The following is a 23,451-nucleotide window of genomic DNA, read 5'->3' as shown; positions in this document are numbered from 1 at the left end:
ATGTCTGCGGTGGCGTGTAGTTCTGGTCGATAATGCGATAAACGTTCAGATGGGTCAAGACATAAATTGTTGGTGTGAAGAAGTTTAATGAATTCAAGTCTCTGCTTCTGTCTTCTAAGTTCCAGTGGTTTAACGTTGTTAATTTTCATGAGTTCGGCGGGGGAACCAAATCTGGAAAATTTGTTAATAGATCTGACCGCTTTTCTCTGAATTCTTTCAGCACTATTGATATTAGTTTTTGTGTGTGGATACCAAACTAGGCAAGCATATTCCAGCTTAGGTCTAATTAGGGAGGAGTAGCATATTATTTTAACGTTAAATGGGGCTTTCTTAAGTTTGTGTCTCAACAGGCATAGTTTTCTGAAGGCTGGTGAAAGTGACTGGCACATTTTTGGCCGTGGCAAAAACCTTTGGTGATGGGCTTGCTTGAGGGGAAGTCATGGCAACAAAAACATAGTCGTCACCTTTGAAAGGTATTTGTACAGAGCAACAAAACAAGGACACAAGAAGAAAGGAAGACGAAGATAAGTGCTTGTCGTCATCTTTGTTTCTTCTTGTGCCCTCCTTTGTTGCGCTAAACAGATACCTTTCAATGATGACCAGCCAACAATACTCGTCACTGCTTGAAATGGTGTCACGGGTAGGAGCATGTTGTTTGGTACTCGAACTCTTCTTTCTGCACACTGCCTGTGTATTCCTGTTTCGACCATTGCTATTGTCCTGTGTTTGTGCCATTATTCTCCGTTAACGACAGAATATTTTGAAGCGACCACCCTTGTTGCATGCCTTGCATGTTTTGCATGATGCAGCAGAATTCGATCGTCCGCTTTGATAAGGCCCCTTCCCACCGCAGCTGCGACAATCTGTCGATGAGACACAAGGTCGTTGGGGTGCTTAGGTCTGCCGTGGCACCTGTCGTCAATTTCTTCGGTCTTAGCCATGGTGCGGTCCTTCGTGCACTGCGAGCGCTGCCGCATTGCTGTCGACGTTCTTTTCAATTTCGGACGCATCCCGTGCGACATCCTCGCACATTCTCCCCTGTTTAATAAGTCTGGTAAAGTCAGGGACTGAAGCATTGCATATTTTGAAGGCGATAACATCTTGTGGCGAGGTTCATTTGGTTTTCGACTTCAGCGTCGATGCTCTCAAATTTGTAGTGGCGAGAAAGTCGTCTAGTGACTCACCAACGTTCTGCGGTGCTTGACAAAATTTTAGATCGCAAATAACGAGTTCACTTGTGGAAAAAAAATACGCACTCAGTTTCTCCTGCTGTTTTCCCATACAACGTTCTTCAATGTCAGTTCACGCAAAGGCTGTGTGAGATCAGCAAGAGTTCTCAGAAATTTGCTTGAACAGTTGATGATTCCTAGCAGGCTCGTCGCTACTTGTGGTAACTCCGGTGTTTTATTTTTGTAAGAAGACTGCTCTTTCTGGGGTTCAGGACGAGCGCGATCAGCTGAACAAACAAGGCCAAAGAAGTTCAGTTCACACTTCTTTTCATTGATTGTCAGTCCAGCTTCTTGAAGTCATTGCAGAACAGCTTCCAAGGTGGTGTCGTGCTCATGTTTTGTTTGCCCAAAGGCAAGAATACCGTCACTAACGTTGAAAGCGTTGAATGCTGACCTAACTAAAGAGTTGAATGCTGGGCAAGCTGGTATTTTGGCATGAGATCCTTCCGCTTTATTTCAAGATGGCACTCAGTTTCGCTCGTGCTGTATCATATTCCAGCGTCGATGTGCTCTGCGTGGTCTTGGCCGTGCTTGTAACCATTGCGGCTTGCGTAGTACTGAGAGGGACGGAGCGGAATATGTGGTAGACTTCATCACCAACTTAGTGCAGGAGGAGCCTTTTCTGGCGTGTATCTACCGTGATATCGCACGTTAAAGAAAGTTCTCGAACCTTTCTACCGCCTTTGTCCTTTGTGGCTGCGATCGCCGGTTGGCGCTTGCTGCAGAGGAATGACATGACCGACTGACTGTTGGTTTTGCGCTCACGCGAGATCAGATAACACTTTTGACACCATTCTAGTCTTCCTGCCGGCCGGGATGCGTTCTGATTGATGAGATAGGTGTGACAGGATGATCCGAGCTTGTTGCTTAAGCTTCCATGTTTTATTACCCCATGGTTGCCAACCGAGTATTCATATTCGGTTAAATGGCGGTGATAAACACTGCAGTAATTTCGAATCATTCTCATTTCCAATTCAACATTTTCACCAAACTGCTATATTTCTTCATCATCATGACTGTGCGGTAGACACTTCCGGTTTTTCTCTCTCTCGTTCGCATTATCGGTGCGAAGCTTGTTTGTTTTCATGCGCAGGAATGTAATTCTTTACACTCAGTTAAATTGATAAGCTGCCTTATAGACAACAGAGAAAGGGGCACGAATTACGTGGTGCTAGAGGGCGTTCACCTCGGCCTCAGCCCCAGTAGCCGCTGAGGTCGTTCCAGTGGTTCTCGCGCAGGGCAGCCGGTCCCGCGGCACGGGCGCTGATGCCGTGCCCTGCACCCTCGCCAGACTCTCCGGCACGCAGCAGCAGGGCCTGCACGCCGCATTGCAATAGCTGTGAGATTCCTTCTGCCAGTTTCCAGACTGGCTCCATCCGATGGAGTGCATGAACGTGGACTGCTAGAGAACTTACCTTTTCACACACAAAAAAAGAAGACTTCTTATCCTACTTTTAGCTTCTAGCTTTTTCTCCTGGCTAGGTTGCACTGATTTGTCCAATTTATTGACATGTCTTTTGGGCTCTCGTGAACAAGTCACGCCATGCACATTTGAGAGAGGGCCCCGGGTTATTTAGCTTATCAGGCCAGATCGTGATCGAATCTGTAGTACACATTTCTCGAGATTCGTTTGATTTGAGTCACGCAAGTGACTTTTTGCACACGTTTGGACATTCCGTAATGGCGCATTGAAGGCCACCAGAACAGTTTCTATACGCCTTGTCGCAAACCATATGCCCCAAAGGAAAATCACGAACCGCCAGTAAAATCTCAACCCGTAAATAACGGAACGGTAAGCGGATCAGCGCAAAACAATGGCTCGGACAAAGAGAACGTCGGCCTCGGCGTATTTTCCGGCACAAGTTACGGCCATGTTGCTTTCAGACAATGAACCATGCATATTTGCCTCCTCCTCCAGCAATGTCCCTAAGTGCGAAACGGGGCATGACAGAAAGTCGTGTTGCAGCGCAACAATGGCATATTGTCTTATTCTCGACGCTGCCAACACCCTGAGGTTCACCTTTGCCATTAGTGGTTCCATCGACTGAAGCCGCGGAATGGTCAGTAGTAGATGACCAGAACTTTAAAGTGAAGCTTTATTTCGGAGTTCGAGGCACTTTTGCATACGTATCTGGCCTCTAAGGCCGAAGGCATTGAACAGAATGGTGGCGTCATCTAGCGACGGTGTAGCGAAGAATTAGTTTACCATCTCAAACTGAGAGTTTCGTACAATAATTAGTAGATAGAACTGTGGCACTAGCGTCTATGGGAGCTACAAGCAGTGCAATTCAGCCAGTATGGGAGTGATCGATATTACATGAATTAGCCTGAAGTTGGTCCTTCTGGTTTCGAACGTTATTATGAATTCGCTAACTCATTTCAAGCAAAGTACGGCATGGTAAATGATTTATTAAGCATGAATAAAGTTTCCCGGAGGAAGCATTCGAACACAGGACCCCTAGCAGACAAGCCTGTCATTGATACCATTACGCCACACACGCATGCTTTGACTAGCGGCATAGAACACCCTGTCTTGAGCGAAACTCAGTGCGCCTCGATTCGCATTTGCATGACAGGATACCGACGCATCGTGAACACCATAAGTGCAACAGCACTCTGTGAATCGCCACTGAAAGTTTTAGCAAATAACGTTATAAATATTGTGTTCTGGGTGTATATATGTGTCCATCCTGTCCCTCACTCGCTGTAAATAGTTTCTTCGCATACCATGCTGCTCTTTAAACTAATATTTGTATCTCAATAACCACTCTTTGTATACACACAATATGGTTCACGAGCGAATAGCATTAAAAATACTTGGCTTAACATACATGTGCAATACAATTGGGCCGGTTATTTTTCATTTTTTTCTATTTCGCGGGAAACGTGCGAGTCCTTTGAAATCTTCTGTAAGCGAGAGCTTTGCACATTGCATAACCGTGCACGGCAGGAACACGTCATTGGTAGGTGAACGAATCTTGTAGGCGGACCACGTCATACAAGCAACACAGCGCATTAAGGACCACGAACAAGTCGAGACAGGACAAGCGCTAACTTTCAAAGAGGATTTTAATGCGGATTCTGAGAATATAGATACACCCATCCACACAGAGGAAGAAGGTACACTGCCACGTGCTGAATATGTCAAAGATTCAAGCTCTTTTTTTTTTTTTTTTTTCGTAAAATCACTGACGGCCAACTGACTCAATCATCTCCTGCCCGTGTGATCTCGTCAGCTTCTATTATTTCCCTAGCTAAGCTATTGCGATAACGATACACGACAACAGTCTGGTCAAAGAAAGGCCGGCAAGGTGGCTGAGCGTCACGTTTTTTACCATGAGCTGCCAGTTAGCCGTCTGCAGCAATATTGACTTTTTTGTTGTGCTCTTGCAGACGCACTTTCAAGCACTTTCCGGTCTTGTCACTCATGCTCGATTCAGCCTTCTTTCTGCGATGCCGGCCTTCAGCAACTGAGGCGTGCCTCGCATACCACGCCGCCTCCGAGCGAGCCATTTGCCTTTGAAGGCTTTCTACCATGGATTGATCGCGTGATTTGAAGAGAACGCCAGACAAGAAAGAGTGCACTATATTTCTTTGGAAAACCTTAGAATGTGTTGAGCTGTGTGGTAAAGGGGTTTTCTTGGCTCTTGACTCATTCATTGAACACGTGTGTTCATCTCTGAAACGCAGCCGCAAATTGAATGCTGTCCTGTTCGCGGAATTAGAAGGCGAAAGTGAATGGCCTGAAACATGCGTTAAAAGAGGGTAAAATACGCGAGAAAATAGGGTCTGAAAAATCTAAAAAGCAATCTAAAGGAGCTTGGCCAATAGGGCCCGTAAAAACAGATCTATTTAAAAAATATAATGAATCATCAACGTGCCGGAAAACTTTTGAAACCTTAAGTTCACCCAGCAGGTCAAAAAGAGCCTTGTCACATCGGGCTAAAAGCGAATCACTTAAAATATTTGCAATGTGCGACCCTATGCAAGCACTCTGTTTTTGCGGGTAAATGTTCTTGTCAAAAGCCACAAAGGTTGATGGTGAATAGCATGATAATCACTCTAAAAAACCAGTGGTACTCACTCCACAGGCGTTTTATAAGTCTACAGCATCGAGCTCGTCAATTGCAGCCTTGACACGGAATAGCAGTTCTTTATTTGTAAAAGAATAATTTTTTATATCAACACAGAAAGTGCTTAAACATTTGTGGTCACTTCACCTTAGGAAATCAATAATGGCGGCAGAATCTTTAGTCAGGAACGGGTCGACTACGTGAAGTAATTTGAACTTGATTTGCATGAAGTCCGCTACGCACTTTTGCCACGTACTAGATTCAAGGACGGTCACGTGGAAGACACATCCCACCATATGAGTCTTAGCCAAGAAAAACATTTCCAAACAGTCGCTATCGCTGCCCTCTATTTGCTTTAGAATGTTCAACAGGTTGAGCTGCCCGCACAGCTTCTCCCTCACACACACTCTCTCTCTCTCTATAGATATATATATATATATATATATATATATATATATATATATATATATATATATATATATATATATATATATATATATATATATATATATCAAAAAAGAAAAAGAAATAGACGGACGTTATAGCATATGCTTTTACTGATGTTTCGGGTCCTCCGGCCGAAACGTTAGTCAATACGTTAGCCATTACGTTCGCCTTTTTTATTTTTCGAATGTTGTACCATCGGGCCTGGCGTGAAACCCTTTGTCAGATATATATTCAAACAAGACGAAGAATTTTCTCGGTATGTAGACCAGCTAATCAAACCGATTCCCCCTACCTTCCCTTATTATAGAAAAGAAACTAGCAATTTCTACAGCGAATAAGTAGACCTACGCATTAGCTCTGGTTCACAGCTTCCGACACTGGATTTCATATGCTTTTATACGAATATTCCGCATTGAGACGGCATTCGCGCTTTGTCCCTAGCCTATGGACGAGTTGAAACTGCGAAGCACATTAGCGTTCTCGCACTGGCCACTCTATTAAACTCATATTGAAATTAAGTAATTCAGTGCAGCGGCGGCGTAGAGGTAGAACACCCGCCTCGCGTGCAAGAGGTCCGTGGCTCGAATCCCGGTGCCGGCAATTTCCCACCGGATTAAAAAAAACCGCGTGTTGATAAAATTGCATAAACAGGCCTGGAGTGTGGCCTGATCCCGGTGATCAGAACCGGTAACGCACTCCCTCACCAGAGCAGGATTGGCCACCCTGGTGCAGCACTTGGCCCCAACCTCCTATATGAACACAACAATCAAACCCGGCCCTCAGTTCCCAGCAGCCGCGAAGCAACTGACCACGGCGGCTGTCAGACCTGCGACGCAGCAGAGGGTGCTAAGAATCCCTGGCTCCGGACAGGCCGCCATTGGAATATGAACCTGGCAACGTTTAACGCTAGAACGTTATCTAGTGAGGCGAGTCTATCAGTGCTATTGGAGGAATTAGAGGGCTCAGTGAAGTTAGGAGGCAAAAAGAAGCCTATACAGTGCTAAAATGCGGGCACGTCCTGTGCTACCGGGGCTTAGCGCAGAGACGAGAACTAGGAGTCGGATTCCTGATTAATAAGAATATAGCTGGTAACATACAGGAATTCTATAGCATTAACGAGAGGGTGGCAGGTCTTGTTGTGAAACTTAATAAGAGGTACAAAATGAAGGTTGTACAGGTCTACGCCCCTACATCCAGTCATGATGACCAGGAAGTCGAAAGCTTCTATGAAGACGTGGAATCGGCGATGGGTAAAGTCAAAACAAAATAAACAATACTGGTGGGCGACTTCAATGCCAGCTTAAGCAAGAAGCAGGCTGGAGACAAGGCAGTGGGGAATTATGGCATAGGCACTAGGAATAGCAGGGGAGAGTTATTAGTAGAGTTTGCGGAACAGAATATTATGCGGATAATGAATACCTTCTTCCGCAAGCGGGATAGCTGAAAGTGGACGTGGAGGAGCCCGAACGGCGAGACTAGAAATGAAATAGACTTCATAATCTGCGCTAACCCTGGCATCACACAAGATGTGGACGTGCTCGGCAAGGTGCGCTGCAGTGACCACAGGATGGTAAGAACTCGAATAAGCCTAGACCTGAGGAGGGAACGGAAGAAACTGGTACATAAGAAGCCGATCAATGAGTTAGCGGTAAGAGGGAAAATAGAAGAATTTCAGATCAAGCTACAGAACAGGTATTCGGCTTTAACTCAGGAAGAGGACCTAAGTGTTGAAGCAATGAACGAATCTTTTGGGCATCATTAAGGAGTGTGCAATGGAAGTCGGTGGCTACTCCGTTAGGCAGGATACTAGTAAACTATCGCAGGAGACGAAAGATCTGATCAAGAAACGCCAATGTATGAAAGCCTCTAACCCTACAGCTAGAACAGAACTGGCAGAACCTTCGAAGTTAATCAACAAGCGTAAGACAGCTGACATAAGGAACTATAATATGGATAGAATTGATCATGCTCTCAGGAACGGAGGAAGCCTAAAAGCAGTGAAGAAGAAACTAGGAATTGGCAAGAATCAGATGTATGCGTTAAGAGACAAATCCGGCAATATCATTACTAATATGGATGAGATAGTTCAAGTGGCTGAGGAGGTCTATAGAGATTTATGCAGTACCAGTGGCACCCACGACGATAATGGAAGAGAAAACAGTCAAGAGGAATTCGAAATCCCACAGGTAACGCCGGAAGAAGTAAAGAAAGCCTTGGGAGATATGCAAAGGAGGAAGGCAGCTGGGGAGGATCAGGTAACAGCAGATTTGTTGAAGGATGGTGGGCAGATTGTTCTAGAGAAACTGGCCACCCTGCATACGCAATGCCTCATGACCTCGAGCGTACCGGAATCTTGGAAGAACGCTAACATAATCCTAATCCATAAGAAAGGGTACACCAAAGACTTCAAAAATTATACACCGATCAGTTTACTGTCAGTTGCCTACAAACTATTTAGTAAGGTAATCGCAAATAGAATCAGGAACACCTTAGACTTATGCCAAGCAAAGGACCAGGCAGGATTCCGTAAAGGGTACTCAACGATAGACCATATTCACACTATCAATCAGGTGATAGAGAAATGTGCGGAATATAACCAATCCTTATATATAGCTTTCATTGATTACGAGAAAGCGTTTGATTCTGTCGAAACCTCAGCAGTCATGGAGGCATTACGGAATCAGGGTGTAGACGAGCCGTATGTAAAAATACTGAAAGATATCTACAGCGGCTCCACAGCCACCGTAATCCTCCATAAAGAAAGCAACGAAATCCCAATGAAGAAAGGTGTCAGGCAGGGATATACGATCTTTCCAATGCTATTCACAGCGTGTTTACAGGAGGTATTCAGAGACCTGGACTGGGAAGAATTGGGGATAAAAGTTAATGGAGAATACCTTAGTAACTTGCGATTCGCTGATGATATTGCCTTGCTTAGTAACTCAGGGGACCAATTGCAATGCATGCTCACTGACCTGGAGAGGCAAAGCAGAAGAGTGGGTCTAAAACTTAATCTGCAGAAAACTAAAGTAATGTTTAACAGTCTCGGAAGAGAACAGCAATTTACAATAGGTAGCGAGGCACTGGAAGTGGTAAGGGAACACATCTACTTAGGGCAGGTAGTGACGGCAGAGCCGAATCATGAGACGGAAATAATCAGAAGAGTAAGAATGGGCTGGGGTGCGTTTGGCAGGCATTCTCAGACCATGAGCAGCAGGTTGCCATTATCCCTCAAGAGAAAAGTGTATAATAGCTAGGTCTTACCAGTACTCACCTACGGGGCAGAAACCTGGAGGCTTACGAAAAGGGTTCTACTCAAATTGAGGACGACGCAATGAGCTATGGAAGAATGATGGGTGTAACGTTAAGGGATAAGAAAAGAGCAGATTGGGTGAGGGAACAAACGTGAGTTAATGACATCATAGTTGAAATCAAGAAAAAGAAATGGGTATGGGCAGCACATTGAATGAGGAGGGAAGATAACCGATGGTCATTAAGGGTTATGGACTGGATTCCAAGGGAAGGGAAGCGTAGGAGGGGGCGGCAGAAAGTTAGGTGGGCGGATGAGATTAAGAATTTTACAGGGACAACATGGCCGCAATTAGTACATGACCGGGGTTGTCGGAGAAGTATGGGAGAGGCATTTGCCCTGCAGTGGGAGTAACCAGGCTGATTATGATGATGATGAATTTTGTATATAATGGCAGGTTTTATGTGCAGGTCTGTGGTACTTCTAAGGGAACACGGATTGGGTCGAATTATGCCAATATGTTTATGGGCATACTAGAAAGCAAATTTCATGAAAACCGCACCCTAACCATTTGTGCTATGTATAGGCGTTTCATTGACGACGTGTTTCTGGTGTGGCTCCATGGCGAATCGACACTGCTTACCTTTATTGCTGCCTTCAATAGCATTTACACGAACATTTTGTTTAAACATAACCACTCCTCTTCAGAGATTGTCTTCCTCGATGCTACAGTTTCAATAACCGGAAATAATCTGTCAACCAAATTTTAGAAAAAGCCAACGGAGAGGCACCAATACCTCCATTTCCAAAGCAGCCACGTTCGTCATTGTAAAGCCCTACTGTCAGGCGCACCGTTTTAGGCGTATATGTTTGAACAAATAGATTCTGATGCGCTGAGCTGAAGCGTACACTTGTGGACTGCCAGCACCGCAAAAAAATTATTGATCGCGCAATAATACCAGCCAGTAACTTGAAAAGGAAAGACATTCTCGTTAACTCCAGTCTGGCGGCGACCACTTCTGCAACTAACCTTATTTTGACGCACTGAGCGCCAATTCCTAATGTTTGCGACATTCTCAAACGGCATGGAAATATTCTAGACCATAGTGACAGTGACGATATAACAATTTTTCCAGTGGCACCGCGAGTTGTGTACTGACGCTCAAAAATATTCGCGATTTGATAAGCACTTGTAAAATCGGCGCCCGCGTACTTGCAGGTTGTAGTCCATGCAGCAAGCCACGCTTTAAGGTACGCCCACATATGCTAACTACAATAACGGCGAAAAGCTGGGCTTCAAACTTCGCAGTCCGTATCAAAGGCAGCTTCAACTGTGACACGTCGAACGCCACTTATCTCCTTGAGTGTGGTACGTGCCACCTACAATATATTGGTCAAGCAGAAACACCATTCAGAATCCGATTTAGTTATCATCGTTCTGACGCAAAGCATTTCCCACAGCTTCCGCTGTTGAAACACCTATGTAAGTACAATTGGACACTCTTTCGACGGTATTAGAGTGACTATACTTGAATCTGGTTTTCCTTTCCACCACGATCGTTTGCTCCACGAATCTTACCTGATACACAAGTTCGACGCTCTTTCTTGTAGTATTAACGAAAACATCGGAAACTAACCTGCGTCAATAATTTTGATTGACCAGTTTATATACACTTTCTTAATTGTGCACGTGGTTACGGTGGCCTTTTGTACGACGTCTTCCTATGTTGGGAATGTTCAGATTGGTGCCCGGCTGCTGGAAGGTACGGCTGTGGCATAAGCTGCACGGGTGACATAATGGCTCATGCCACGGGCGTGATTATTGTAATTTGGAGACGATGGAAAGCTTTGGTTTTATAAGCATGGTATACCGGTTTTTGTCCACGTGTGCGTTGTTAAGTCTGTCCGTGTCTCCTTTCTGCAAGCCTGATTTTCGCTGCAGTTCGTTATACAGCGCTAGCCTTCATCTTATACTAGTGTGCAGGTTGTGCTTCTTTAGCGCCGCATGATTCTGTAATTACATGCAGGGACGTTGCCTATCTGCTGTGTTTTCTAGAGCGGCCCGGCTATTTTTATATTTTTTTCCCGCTGTACTCGTTTTGTATTTTGTTTGACTAGGGCTTGATTATGTGCATGTTCGTGTTGGACAAAGTGTTAGTGTCTGGTGTCTAGATATATAACTGTGAGGCCACTACACTTGCACCCTAGTCTGACGAAGGCCGCTCCTCCGGCTGGAACATCAGTAAAAACATATGCCTTAATGTTCGTTTTCTTATTATGTATATATTGTAAGCACTATTAACGTACTTCGTCGTTTTCATTTGTACATAGCCATCATCATCTTCCCTCTTCTTCGACTTCTTCGCGCGTGAGCTGCGGGCGTTGCCTTTTTTGGAATAAACAGCGCTGGACAACTTGATCGGTCTCGGTATTATAAAGTGGTGGAGGTACGTCAAGATCCCGACGTCCTCTCGCGTTCCCGTCCTCCCTGGAGCTCCGTTCCGGTCGCCGCCTGCACCCAGCTACCCCTACAACAATGGACACTTCCAACCCCGGCCCTTCCGGCGCCTCTAACCCTACCACACCGACGACCCCGCCTGCGGCGCCCTCTTGGACTGTGACGAGCCCTCAGCGCGATCCCCCTGTCTTCGCGGGACTCCGCGGTGATGACGTAGACGATTGGATCGACCACTACGACCGCGTGAGTTCTTGCAACAAGTGGAACGACACCGAGAAATTGAGGCACGTCGCCTTCTACTTGACCGGTGTTGCAAAGACGTGGTATTTCAACCACGAATCCGACATCGCGGATTGGTCCACGTTTACCTCGAAGCTGCGGCAAATCTTCGCTTCCTCGTCTGGCCGTGCAGAAGTCGCCAAACAGAAGCTGGGAACGCGGCGCCAACTTCCCCGAGAGTCTTACACCTCATACATAGAGGATGTCTTGGCTCTGTGTCGCCGTGCGAATCCTAGCATGACGGAAGCCGAACGCGTTCGCCACATCTTAAAAGGCATTGGGCCTGTCGCATTCAACGCCTTATCTTGGACCTATTTTGCGTGGTGCTAATAATGCATTCATTCACCCTGACGGACAGTGTACTGCTCGTGTTCTCATCGACGGCATACGCCACCACATCGAGTTTATCATCCTTCCAACGTGTATCCATGAACTTATACTGGGTTGGGACTTCCTACATTCTGCTTCAGCCGTCATTTCATGTAGAGAGGAAGTTGTCCACATCACGGATACAGAGCTTGAACCTGTTGCGGACTCTTCACTTTCATGCGTGAACTTGACCATCGCTGCCGACTACGTCCTGCGTCCTGGTCACGAAGACGTTGTAGCCGTAACATCCAGTCAGATCGCCGACGGAGACGCCCTAGTCGCCCCTTCTTCCCGCTGTACTTCTCGCGGAATTCTCATTGCCACCTGTCTCGTCCGGTTTTCACGCGGCCGCGCCCTTCTGTCTGCTTGCAACACGACCCCAGATCCTGTGATGCTGCCCAAAGGGATGACTGTGGCAACCCTCGCCGACACTCAACCTATCTCTCTAGTCGCGCTTTGCCCTTCTTCATCGCCAGCCCCAACCTCAGGTTTGGATGATTCTTTCCCTCCTCCAGCCGTTCTTGGTTCTGACCTAACAGCCGCGCAGTCCGAAGCCCTAATGGTGGTCTTGGCAAAACACAAAGCCTGTTTCGATAGCTGTTCCCCTGTGTTGAGCCAAACTCCTGCGGCTACACACCGCATCGAAACCGATGGTTCCGCTATTATACGACGACGCCCCTATCGTGTATCGCCGTCCGAACGAAAGGTCATTGAACAACAGGTTGCTGACATGCTTGCGCGGAAGATAATACGACCTTCATCTAGCCCATGGGCGTCTCCCGTGGTCCTGGTAAAGAAAAAAGATGGCTCAGTTCGCTTTTGCGTGGATTATCGAGCGCTCAATAAGATCACACGCAAGGACGTATATCCAATACCTCGAATTGACGACGCTTTGGACACACTACAAGGGGCGGAGTATTTCTCCAGCCTTGATCTTCGGTCAGGATATTGGCAAATTCCGATGAAGGAGACTGACAAAGAAAAGACCGCATTCGCTACACCGGATGGCCTTTATGAATTTAACGTGATGCCTTTTGGCCTTTGTAATGCTCCTGCCACATTTGAGCGCATGATAGACAACGTCCTTCGTGGTCTAAAATGGAAGACATGCCTCTGTTATCTGGACGATATTGTCATCTTTTCGTCTGACTTCAGCCAACATCTTCATCGATTAGACGAAGTTCTCAAGTGCCTTGCGAATGCTGGTCTCCAAATCAATACAAAAAATGCAAATTTGCAAGCAAAACAATAAAAGTATTGGGTCACGTCGTCTCAAAAGCTGGCATCCAGCCTGACCCCGAAAAGATTAGTGCCGTTCTTCAGTTTCCTCGCCCCCAGCAACAGAAAGATCTACGTAGTTTCCTCGGCTTGGCGTCATATTTTCGTAGATTTATACGCAACTTCGCAGCAATAGCAGCTCCTCTACACAAGCTACTGGTTACCGGTGCCTCTTTCACGTGGACTAGCGACTGCGAGTCGGCTTTTCAAGCTCTTAAGCGGCATCTTACTTCTGGACCAGTGCTTCGCCACTTCGATAATCGTGCCCCCACCATACTCCATACTGACGCAAGCGCACAAGGTATTGGCGCAGTACTTCTGCAACGTAATACAGAATCTAAAGAGCAAGTCATAGCATATGCCAGCCGAACACTTTCTCCAGCTGAGCGGAACTACACCATTACAGAGCAAGAGTGCCTGGCTATCGTTTGGTCGATTCAGAAATTTCGCCCATACCTTTACGGCCGCCACTTCACCATCGTCACCGACCATCATGCTCTGTGTTGGCTGTCATCAATGAAAAACATGTCAGGACGCTTAGGACGCTGGATACTGCGATTGCAGGAATATGACTTCACCATAACATACAAGTCTGGAAAACGCCATCATGATGCAGACACATTGTCTCGCTGCCCACTCTCACTCTCTCCCGGTAACGCGCCGTCGTCTTCCCAACCACGTCGTTCCGATGCTACGCTTGCCTCCCACCAGCTCTCGATAACGCCCCTGGACCAAGTTACGCTTTCATCACGCTCTGATTTCGTCTCGCTTCAGCGGGCCGACTCCTACTGTCGAGCTCTCATGGATCGCCTTAGTGGGTTCACCAAACCACCCAACAGCCGCTTGCGACGCCAACTTCGACAATTCCGCCTTCAAGGTGGCGTGCTACACCGCTACGTTTACCACCCAACAGGTCACCGGTGGGTCCCAGTTCTACCTCGCTGCCTTCGCTTGCGGGTATTAGAGGCCCTTCACGACGATGTATCGGCTGGCCACTTAGGCTTCCACAAGACTTACGACCGCATAAAGACCCGCTGCTTCTGGCCTGGCCTATCCACAACGGTGGCCAAATACATTGCCTCTTGTGCGTCATGTCAGCACCGCAAACGCTCGACATCCCCTCCTGCCGGTTTACTACAACCTCTCCCTTGCCCGGACGCACCTTTAGAATTTGTTGGCATTGATTTATATGGTCCCTTGCCGTTGACACCCTCCGGTAACCGTTGGATTGTCACTTCGGTCGACCATTTAACAAGATATGCCGAGACTGCCCCTCTGCGATCCGGCACCGCTTCTGAGGTCGCCGACTTTTTCTTGCGCGCCATCGTCTTGCGCCACGGGGCTCCTCGCGTTCTTCTCAGTGACCGTGGCAAGGCGTTCATTTCACAAGTTCTCGAGGAAGTTCTTCGAGCCACTAATACCGTCCACAAATCTACTTCTACTTATCATCCGCAAACCAATGGCCTTACTGAGCGCTTCCACCGTACGCTGTCTGACATGATTGCCATGTACATCCGTCCTGACCACACTGACTGGGATAAAATTCTTCCTTTTGTGACATTCGCATATAATACTGCTATTCAACGGACTACCGGCTACAGCCCTTTCTTCCTTGTGTATGGACGATCTCCTTCCACCATATTCGACAGAGAACTATTTTTCGCGCCTTCTTCGCCTGACGCGTCGCTTCCAGAAGATTTTGCTGCCCGAGTTGCACATTGCCGTCAAATCGCCCGGCAAAGCACATAAGCTACCCAAGCTGAGCGCAAGCGTTACTGCGACAACAAACGCCGTGACCTACGTTTTCACCCAGGAGACCAAGTCCTGCTTTGGACTCCAGTCCGCACCCCAGGCCTCTGTGAGAAGTTCCTTCCACGCTACATTGGTCCATACACCGTTGTGCAGCAAACATCTGCAGTGAACTATCTCGTCCGCCCAGTACACTCCGTCACTGACCGGCGCCGCCGGAATGCCGAAATTGTTCACGTGTCGCGGATGAAGCCCTTCACTCCCCGTTTAGATAACCTCTAATCTGCGGCCAGGCTGGCCGCTTCCATGACGGGGGGAAGTTAGTGTAAGCACTATTAACGTACTTCGTCGTTTTCATTTGTACATAGCCATCATCATCTTCCCTCTTCTTCGACTTCTTCGCGCGTGAGCTGCGGGCGTTGCCTTTTTTGGAATAAACAGCGCTGGACAACTTGATCGGTCTCGGTATTATAATATTTATTAATTTATTTATAAGTACTGTCAATTCCAATAGGGATTATAACAGGGGGGGGGGGGGCTAGTACTAAAATTGAAGTAAGTAAAAATAGAAATAAAGACAAATAAAACATTATCAACCAAATGTCGCGCAATTGACGGCTGTAATGCATACAACGGTATCTACAAAAGTAGACTGCACGGATAAAAGGCATTGGCACTTGGTTTATATGAGGACAAAGGTGAAAACATGTTTCAAAATTGAGAGGCTAGCAAATAGCTTTTAATAAATTTAGAGAAACGAGCTAAAGATGTGCTACTGGTAATGCAGGGGGTAATGTTATTCCATTCTCTGATGGCCAGGTAAAAAAAGCGTGAATTTGAGGGCATCTGTATGGCACAAGGGTATGGCAATGTCACTGGTGGGTAGTTCTCGCTGCGGATTGCTCAATATAACGGGACATGTCTATATTTAGGTGGTTGTGTAGCAGTTGGTACATTATTTTTAAGCTCGCCAATCTTCTTATGGCTAGTAATCCAGCTTTCTTAAACAGTTCTCTGGGAGAATCTGTCCGGTTAAATTTGTTAAAAAAGACCCTAAGCGCTTTTACTTTGAAGTCCTTCGAGTTTGTTGCTTAGTCTTTTTTTCTTGTGTACGGAAACCGAGCAGTGTTTGCGTATTCCCGGATGGGTCTGATAAGTGTATTATCGGCCTGCAACTTTGTTTCGTGGGGCTAGCTCTAATCGTCTTTTTAGAAAAAGCAGTCCTTTTAGTGTAGATGATGCGATATATTGTATATGAGAATCCCATCCTAGATCTTGAGACAATATGACACCTAGGTATTAATTCTCCTTACTTTAGACAAGTTAGTTGAATGTATGGTATAATGAAAGTTCGATGAATCTTTTTTTCCGCTTATGGATAACAAAGGGGACTTCTTTTTGTTAATGTGCATTTGCCAGTCACTGCACCACACTGAAACTGTCTCTAAGGCTGTATTTAAGGTTATGTGGTCATCATGGGAATTTATTTCTTTGTACAAAATGCAGTCGTCTGCAAACAACCTGCAGCCGACATTAACAGATGAAGGTAGACCGTTCACAAACAGTAAGAATAATACCGGCGCCAAAACACTACCCTGCAGTACACCAGAGGTTACCGGTACGACTAAGGACTTCACATGATTGAATTCTACGAATTGCATTCTGTCTTTGAGAAAGTTAGTGATCCAATCAAGAATTTGTCCCTTGCACAGCGTAAATTGGAGTTTCAGAATAAGTTTGTTATGTGACACTCGATCAAAGGCTTTAGAGAAATCCAGCAGAATGAGATAGATTTGTTTTTGATCATCAGTGCTTGAGGAGACATCATGAACCAATTCGATCGGTTGGGTTACCACGGACATCTGGCGGAAACCATGTTGAAAAGGAGATAAAATATTGTATTCTCCTACATGATTCTTTACGTGTTTTAGGATTATGTCTTCGAGCAGTTTACCAACTGTACAAGTTAAAGAGATTGGTCTATAATTAGAATGTTCGCTCATATTTCCGGACTTGTGTATAGGGATTACTTTTGCTATTTTCCAGTCTTTCGGGATGGTGCGCGACGACAGTGTTTGGTTAAAGAGCAAGCACGGGTATTTTGATATCCACACCGCATATCTCTTTAAAAACACATTAGGCATTTTATCCGGCCCGGTTCAGTAGAGCTTGGGCTCGCTCTTTTCACATGACGCTTGTAAATGTTTGCAGGAAGCCGCTTCGGAACAGGTCCCACGTCGTCAAGGTGGCTTCTCCATTCTCGAACCACGTCCTGGCTGTGTCCTCCAATGCGAAATAGACATGACGCAGTTTGTCGTCGCTGTTCCAGCTGTTAAATGCGGCGAGCCTCTCATACGTCTCGAGCCAGGTTTCCGGGTCCTCGAATGTTGAACCGCGGAACGTCGGAGGCTCCCTGGGCTGCTGCAGCACGATGGGGCACGCTGGGGCTGCCATTCGGGTTTCCTTGGCCACAATCTTCTTGGTCTTCTCAGGTTGAAGTCCGTGCTCCGGGGGCAGCTGTTGAAGACGGCGGCTTGCTCGATGTTCCGGGACGGCGCTGGTGTTGTCTTTGCGGTCCGGGCTTGGATTACGGCTTGTAGGGGGCGTCCGGTACATGAACGTAAAACACCTCCACCAGATGTCACGTGGTGGTGACGTTAAGAGCACAGTAGCAATACTGTGAAAGGCAAAACTAGATTTTATTGGGCGAACCTGTGCCCACAAAACAGGCTACACTTATAGCACAACGAAAGCGGCGAACACAGTCGGTGATCGTCGAAATTCTGATCAGCGGGTCCAGCGCGTCGGCTTTTATACAGCAGTCATCGAATGTTCCAGACTAATCGTTGGGACCCGCGTGCTTTCCACAAAGTTCTACACAATTCGCGTCACGCGATGAAATCAGATAACACAAGGTTCGGCGACAACAGACAGTGGATAGAAGCATCGATAACTTTCCAGAAACTTCGGATAGATGGAGGCGCGTCCCGCGCTGTGCGATAACATTTGTTAGGCGGCGAAACGTGGTTGCCCGATAAAGATAAGTAGACGAGTCAATATTGTAAGGGCGTTTAATAGTAACCGGCGTTTGGGACCGACCGTTAGAGGAGGGCACGGATTCACAGCACGAGCAGCGTTTTCTTAGCAAGAGCGCTGAAGAGAACGACCCACTAGAGAGCACTGGAGAGGACAACCCACTATACCATTCCAATCCTTCTCTACACTATATATATATATATATATATATATATATATATATATATATATATATATATATATATATCACCTCGGTTCTGCCGCGACAGTACTGGTGAAGGAACACTGTAAACCTAGGGAGGGTATCGCAGGAGTGAAGCCGCCGATTACTCTTCAAAGCGTTGTTTTACTCTCGCAAATTGTCGAGTGGAGTGAAATGCATTGTTCACTCCGTCACCCAGGAGACAGTGAAATGTGCTTTTCACTCTTCCATTCTGAGAGAGAGTAGAATGCTCGTTCTACTCGTCTACTCTAGGAGGCTGGCCCTGAACATGGCGATGTATCACTGTCGCACGCTGAGCAAAGAACACACCCTTTTGCTTCTAAGAGATCAGGCAGCCACAGTTTTAAGAAACGCCTGTGGCACAGTGAAATGTGCTTTTCACTCTTCCATTCTGAGAGAGAGTAGAATGCTCGTTCTACTCGTCTACTCTAGGAGGCTGGCCCTGACCATGGCGATGTATCACTGTCGCACGCTGAGCAAAGAACACACCCTTTTGCTTCTAAGAGATCAGGCAGCCACAGTTTTAAGAAACGCGGAACGAGCTCTCTACTTTTTCACTCGGAGTTGCTCCACGGCGCGCGCGCTCAACATCGCGGAAACACATAGCACCGGAGAAAGGTTATCCGTCCAGCGAGCAGTAACGAAGGCCATCCCAGGGGGATCGTGTGTCAGCAATCTCGCGTCGCCGCGAAAACACGACAGTCGTTCGTCATTCGTTGGATATAACAACAAATCCTCCATGGTAAGTGACTTCTAGCTTAGGTGCACATTCTGCGTATATGACGTGCCATCGCCAGGAAGTCGTCGCAGCGCTTAGCCGACGCGATTGACAACGGACTAGCATGCGCGCTGTGTCTCTCGATGTTAGTCGAAAAAGCCAGTCGTCGCGATAACTGCACGTGATTTTATCACTTGCCACTATGCGTAAGAGCTTCGAAAATCGCAAACGCTACTACAACCGTGGCACGTTCAATAAGATGTGAGGCGAGAGGACGCTTAAAATGGTTTGTTCACCAGCCCATGTTTCCGAACCTAGGCGGAGCATGCTTAGCATGCGTTTTGTGTGTTTGGATTTATTCGGTGTGGCAGTCTACTGTGTACGGAACGCTGTTTAAATAAGGAGTCTCATAACAGAAGGGGTCATTTTGCTGGCCGCATGCTTTCGGTATAATTAAGCAGTGCACTGGGTAATCTCGCCCATGGGTAATCTGCGACCACTGAAGTTACGTGCAGCGCCAGTGCTAGTTGGAAACTTTGCCACAGGCATTCAGCTGCATGCTGTAAGAGGTCAGTTGGGCGCGTTATCTTGAGCTTACTGAAAGCGCATGAGGAATTCGTTTTATATTGAATAAAGCATAAACGACATGTAAGTGGTCTTGCGCGCGGCAGCGACAAGCGAAGTGATGGATGTGGCTGTCGCGTTCGCTCGTCGCCTAAAGTCGTACTGCGTGCGAGCATCGATATTGAGCGACGTCTCCCCAGTGTTGCCGGTATGAGGGCAGCAAATGAGCGTCGAAACTAGCGTGACGCGTGCTTTAGTAATTTAAGTTGATGAATTTACTGTAAAAGGTAACATGAAATATTTCCGAAGGACTTGCAGTAGGTTCTTATCCTTGCAGGTATAAAAATTCAATAGTTTGCTCGTTCCGCGCGACAATCGGCAGTATTTGAGCGATGTACATCCAGTTCCTGCTTCGCGCTATTGGCTAGTCGCTCATAGCACTTCCGGGAGACTAGCGACGATTTCTAGGTTTCCAGAACCGAGCGATCTGTTCAAGCAACGGCCCGTTTTGGCGCTTGAAGCCGTCGCTTGTCGCCGTCGCTCACTAAATTACTCTGATGGGGTTTAGCCCTAAGACTGAACTGTATTTGCTCATGTATTGAAATGGTATGATTATATGTGTTATTTTATGTCTCCTGTTGCGGTTTTCAAGCACGGTGCGAATCTGAAAGGGTGCTTATATCTACGAACTCAACTCGGTGAATTTTCAAGCAGCGAGTTATGCAAAGGTATCGAATATAACCGCTGCTGTGTGGAATTACAATTGAAGGGGCACTTTGGATATGCTTATTGTTTTGCACATGTCTGTGCATTTGCTAATACACAATATACAATATATTTTATTAACTCTCCCAAGGTTACTTCAGCCACAACGGAGAGAGGACGCAATGCAAAAAGCTGCATTGTTGCAGCTTGAGAGCCACCCTGCGCACTCTGCCGGGGTGTATAGCCCAGCAGCTGATCACAACAACAGTGGAAGAGCGCACTCGCAAACACAAACACACAAAAGAAATGCAGCCACAAGATATCTACATCTGACATTTGCATGAAGTTACGCCTCTACTATCACTGGACGTTATTGGAAAAAAACTATTTCACATAATCTATGCACAGGAAACTCACTTAGAATCATGTTTACAATACAACGCAAGTAAAATGATACACTGCAAGTAAAATGAAGGTACACGAAGCTATATATAATGCTCTAATCACGAACTATATACATTCAAGCATGGGAATGAGTTTGACTAATTTCCCTTCAAGTATGATGTTCTTTTGCAAAATATTGAGATAATGTGATAAATAATATATCAGTGACTGCTGGCCGTATGTTGTGCGGCAAGAAAGTACACACCATGACATTTTGTTTCGTGTAATGTAGGATAGAATAGAACGAGCTAGGTTGAGACTTGATAAAAGGAACTCATTCTTAGTGAAAACAGCGTTTTTATACATAAAGATTAACTTGAATGGGAATAACTCTGATATTGTCATGATATTGAACCTTGCAAAGTAGGGACCCGTATGAGAACACCACGGTACATGAGCTATTAATCTAATTGCTCGTTTTTGATCAATCAGAATTTTGATATGGTTCTGCTTGGTTGTTGTTCCCCAGACCATGAGACAATAAGTTATATGTGGCAATATAAATGCACTGTGAATTAATATTTTCACTTTAGGGGGAAGTGTGTGCCTCTGGCGACATAGGATGCCATTAATCCTGTTTATTTTAGAGCAGATATGCCCAATATGTTTATCCCAATTAGGAGACTCGGTCACAACACCAAGACATTTCACAACTTGTACGACCTCATTTTTTCGTTTGCTAGCCAAAGGTTGAGATTTGCACGCACCCTTCTGTTTTTAGCTCGGAATAATATTGCTTTCGTCTTGGTAATGTTTACATTTAGGAAATTCTTAAAGGACCATTGACGCAGGAATTCTAAGAACTTATTGCCGAGTGCTAGTACGCCAGTTTCTGTATTACTTGAGGCAAGCATTGTGAGGTCGTCTGCATACGCTATTATGTGTGCAGGAAGAGGAGCAGAAAATATATAATTAATGTAGATATTAAATAATAGCGGCCCCAGAATGCTACCTTGGGGTACACCAGAGATGATAGGTTGTGAGTTTGATATAGCGTGATTAAGGGAGACCATTCGTTTACGATATTTCAAATATGATTCAATTAAAGATAAGCTCGTTCCTCTAATGCCATAGTAATTGAGTTTATGTACCAGTAAAACGTGATTAGGCAGGCCAAATGCTTTTGAAAAATCAACAAATATTCCGAGTACAAGGAGCTTTTCCTCAAGCGCATTTATTATTATCTCTTTTTGCTTAATTAGTGCCATTTCCGTGGACCTTTGTTTTCTGAAGCCGAATTGACTGTCTGATAAAACTGAATGTGTAACTAGAAAATTATTAATTCTCACGTAAATAATCTTTTCCAGGCCTTTGGATAATATCGGAAGAATTGAAATAGGTCTGTAATTAGCCATATCCGAGGTAGCACCACCTTTGTGAATGACCACCACTTTTCTTACCTGCATTTCGCTTGGAAAGACGCCATATGCTAAAGCTAGGTTATAGATATGCATTAGCATTGGGGCTAGTATGTCAACTACAAACTTGAATGGTTTGACCTGAAAGTCATCTTTGTCTTCAGCTCTGCTATTTCTTAGATTTCTAAACACCATTATGATTTCGTCTTCATGTGTGGGATACATGAACAGGGATTCCGGAATACATGGAGTGTTATACGCGTAACCCACAGTTGTGTCAGAGAGACAGTATAATGTTTTGGTTACATTAACAAAGACATTATTAAATTCATTACAAACTTCCTCCCCACTTATCAGTATACCATCTTTCATTATTGTCGTAATACTTGTTTTTGAGGTGTGATTTAGTAATTTGTTCAATTGGTCCCACTGGTTGTGGACATTTCGTTGGATCCCTCATAAAACGCATTAAGTACCTTAACTTGGCACTTCTTAGTTCTCGATTTAGCTGATTTCGGTATTTTTTATATTTCTCAAGCTTCGAAGGCTGGCGCTATATTATGAATTGCGCAAACATGTTCTCTTTGGTCCTTGGTCCGCTAAACCAACTTCAATTTTAGATTTAAACAAAAAGGAAATAAGCGACAGTTCATCCTCCTTCGCCATCAACGTTAAAATACTCTTGCTAATAAATAGAGTATTGGTCATTGTCAGATGTCATATGTCCGTCATTAGTCTAGTGTGTCGCAAACACCACTTGTGACACGTCCTAAGCAGGTGCCCAGTGCGCCTCCGCACAATCTCTGGTTGTGCCACTGCTCAAGCCATAATTTGAGGATTAACCAGACTAATGACACACCAGACTAATGACAGACCTATGATATCTGACAATGACCAATATTCTATTTATTAGCCGGAGTATTTAGCGATGGTGGCGAAGAAACATGAACTGTCGCTTATTTCCTTTTTGTTTAAATTTTTGTTAGTTTAGCAGTTGACTGTTGCAGTTTTGCAGTTATTTAGATGTTTCGCATGCATTTCAGTAGGCAGATTAAGAGCTGAGACTTTCTTTTAGTGCCATGACCTTGACTGTCTTGATGTTGTGTAACACCATGTCCTTGTGTTGACTTTTGCACGCGATATTTTTCAGGCACCCGCTTTATATAACGCAAGAAGGCAGTGCAAGGACACAAGCATGCCAAAGAGCCAGCCCAGCGCGACTTCACGTAGTGCAGGGGAGCAAACGCCAAAGAATCAAATTACATTGCCAT

At 45.6% G+C, this 23,451-nt stretch overlaps 1 protein-coding gene across 3 annotated transcripts in view; it reads right to left on the bottom strand.

The window, feature by feature from the left end:
* Positions 1-23,451, bottom strand: part of Mip (Myoinhibiting peptide precursor) — a 480,517-nt gene that overhangs the window by 32,424 nt on the left and 424,642 nt on the right. Inside the window, exon 4 of one of the 3 annotated variants that reach the window (XM_055074774.2) lies at positions 2,395-2,545. The exons of 1 other annotated variant lie outside the window; for it this stretch is intronic. In XM_055074774.2, coding sequence (XP_054930749.1) covers positions 2,423-2,545 — 123 coding nt within the window. In that variant the 3' untranslated portion in view covers positions 2,395-2,422. The remainder of the gene's footprint in view (positions 1-2,394; positions 2,546-23,451) is intronic. One more of the 3 variants, XM_050185208.3, reaches the window with a different exon arrangement.

Source organism: Dermacentor andersoni, chromosome 4 (assembly GCF_023375885.2).
Source record: "Dermacentor andersoni chromosome 4, qqDerAnde1_hic_scaffold, whole genome shotgun sequence".
NCBI classification, from domain to species: Eukaryota; Metazoa; Arthropoda; class Arachnida; order Ixodida; family Ixodidae; genus Dermacentor; species Dermacentor andersoni.
The sequence above is the reverse complement of the archived record's forward strand: the minus strand, read 5'-3'. Positions and strand labels throughout refer to the sequence as shown.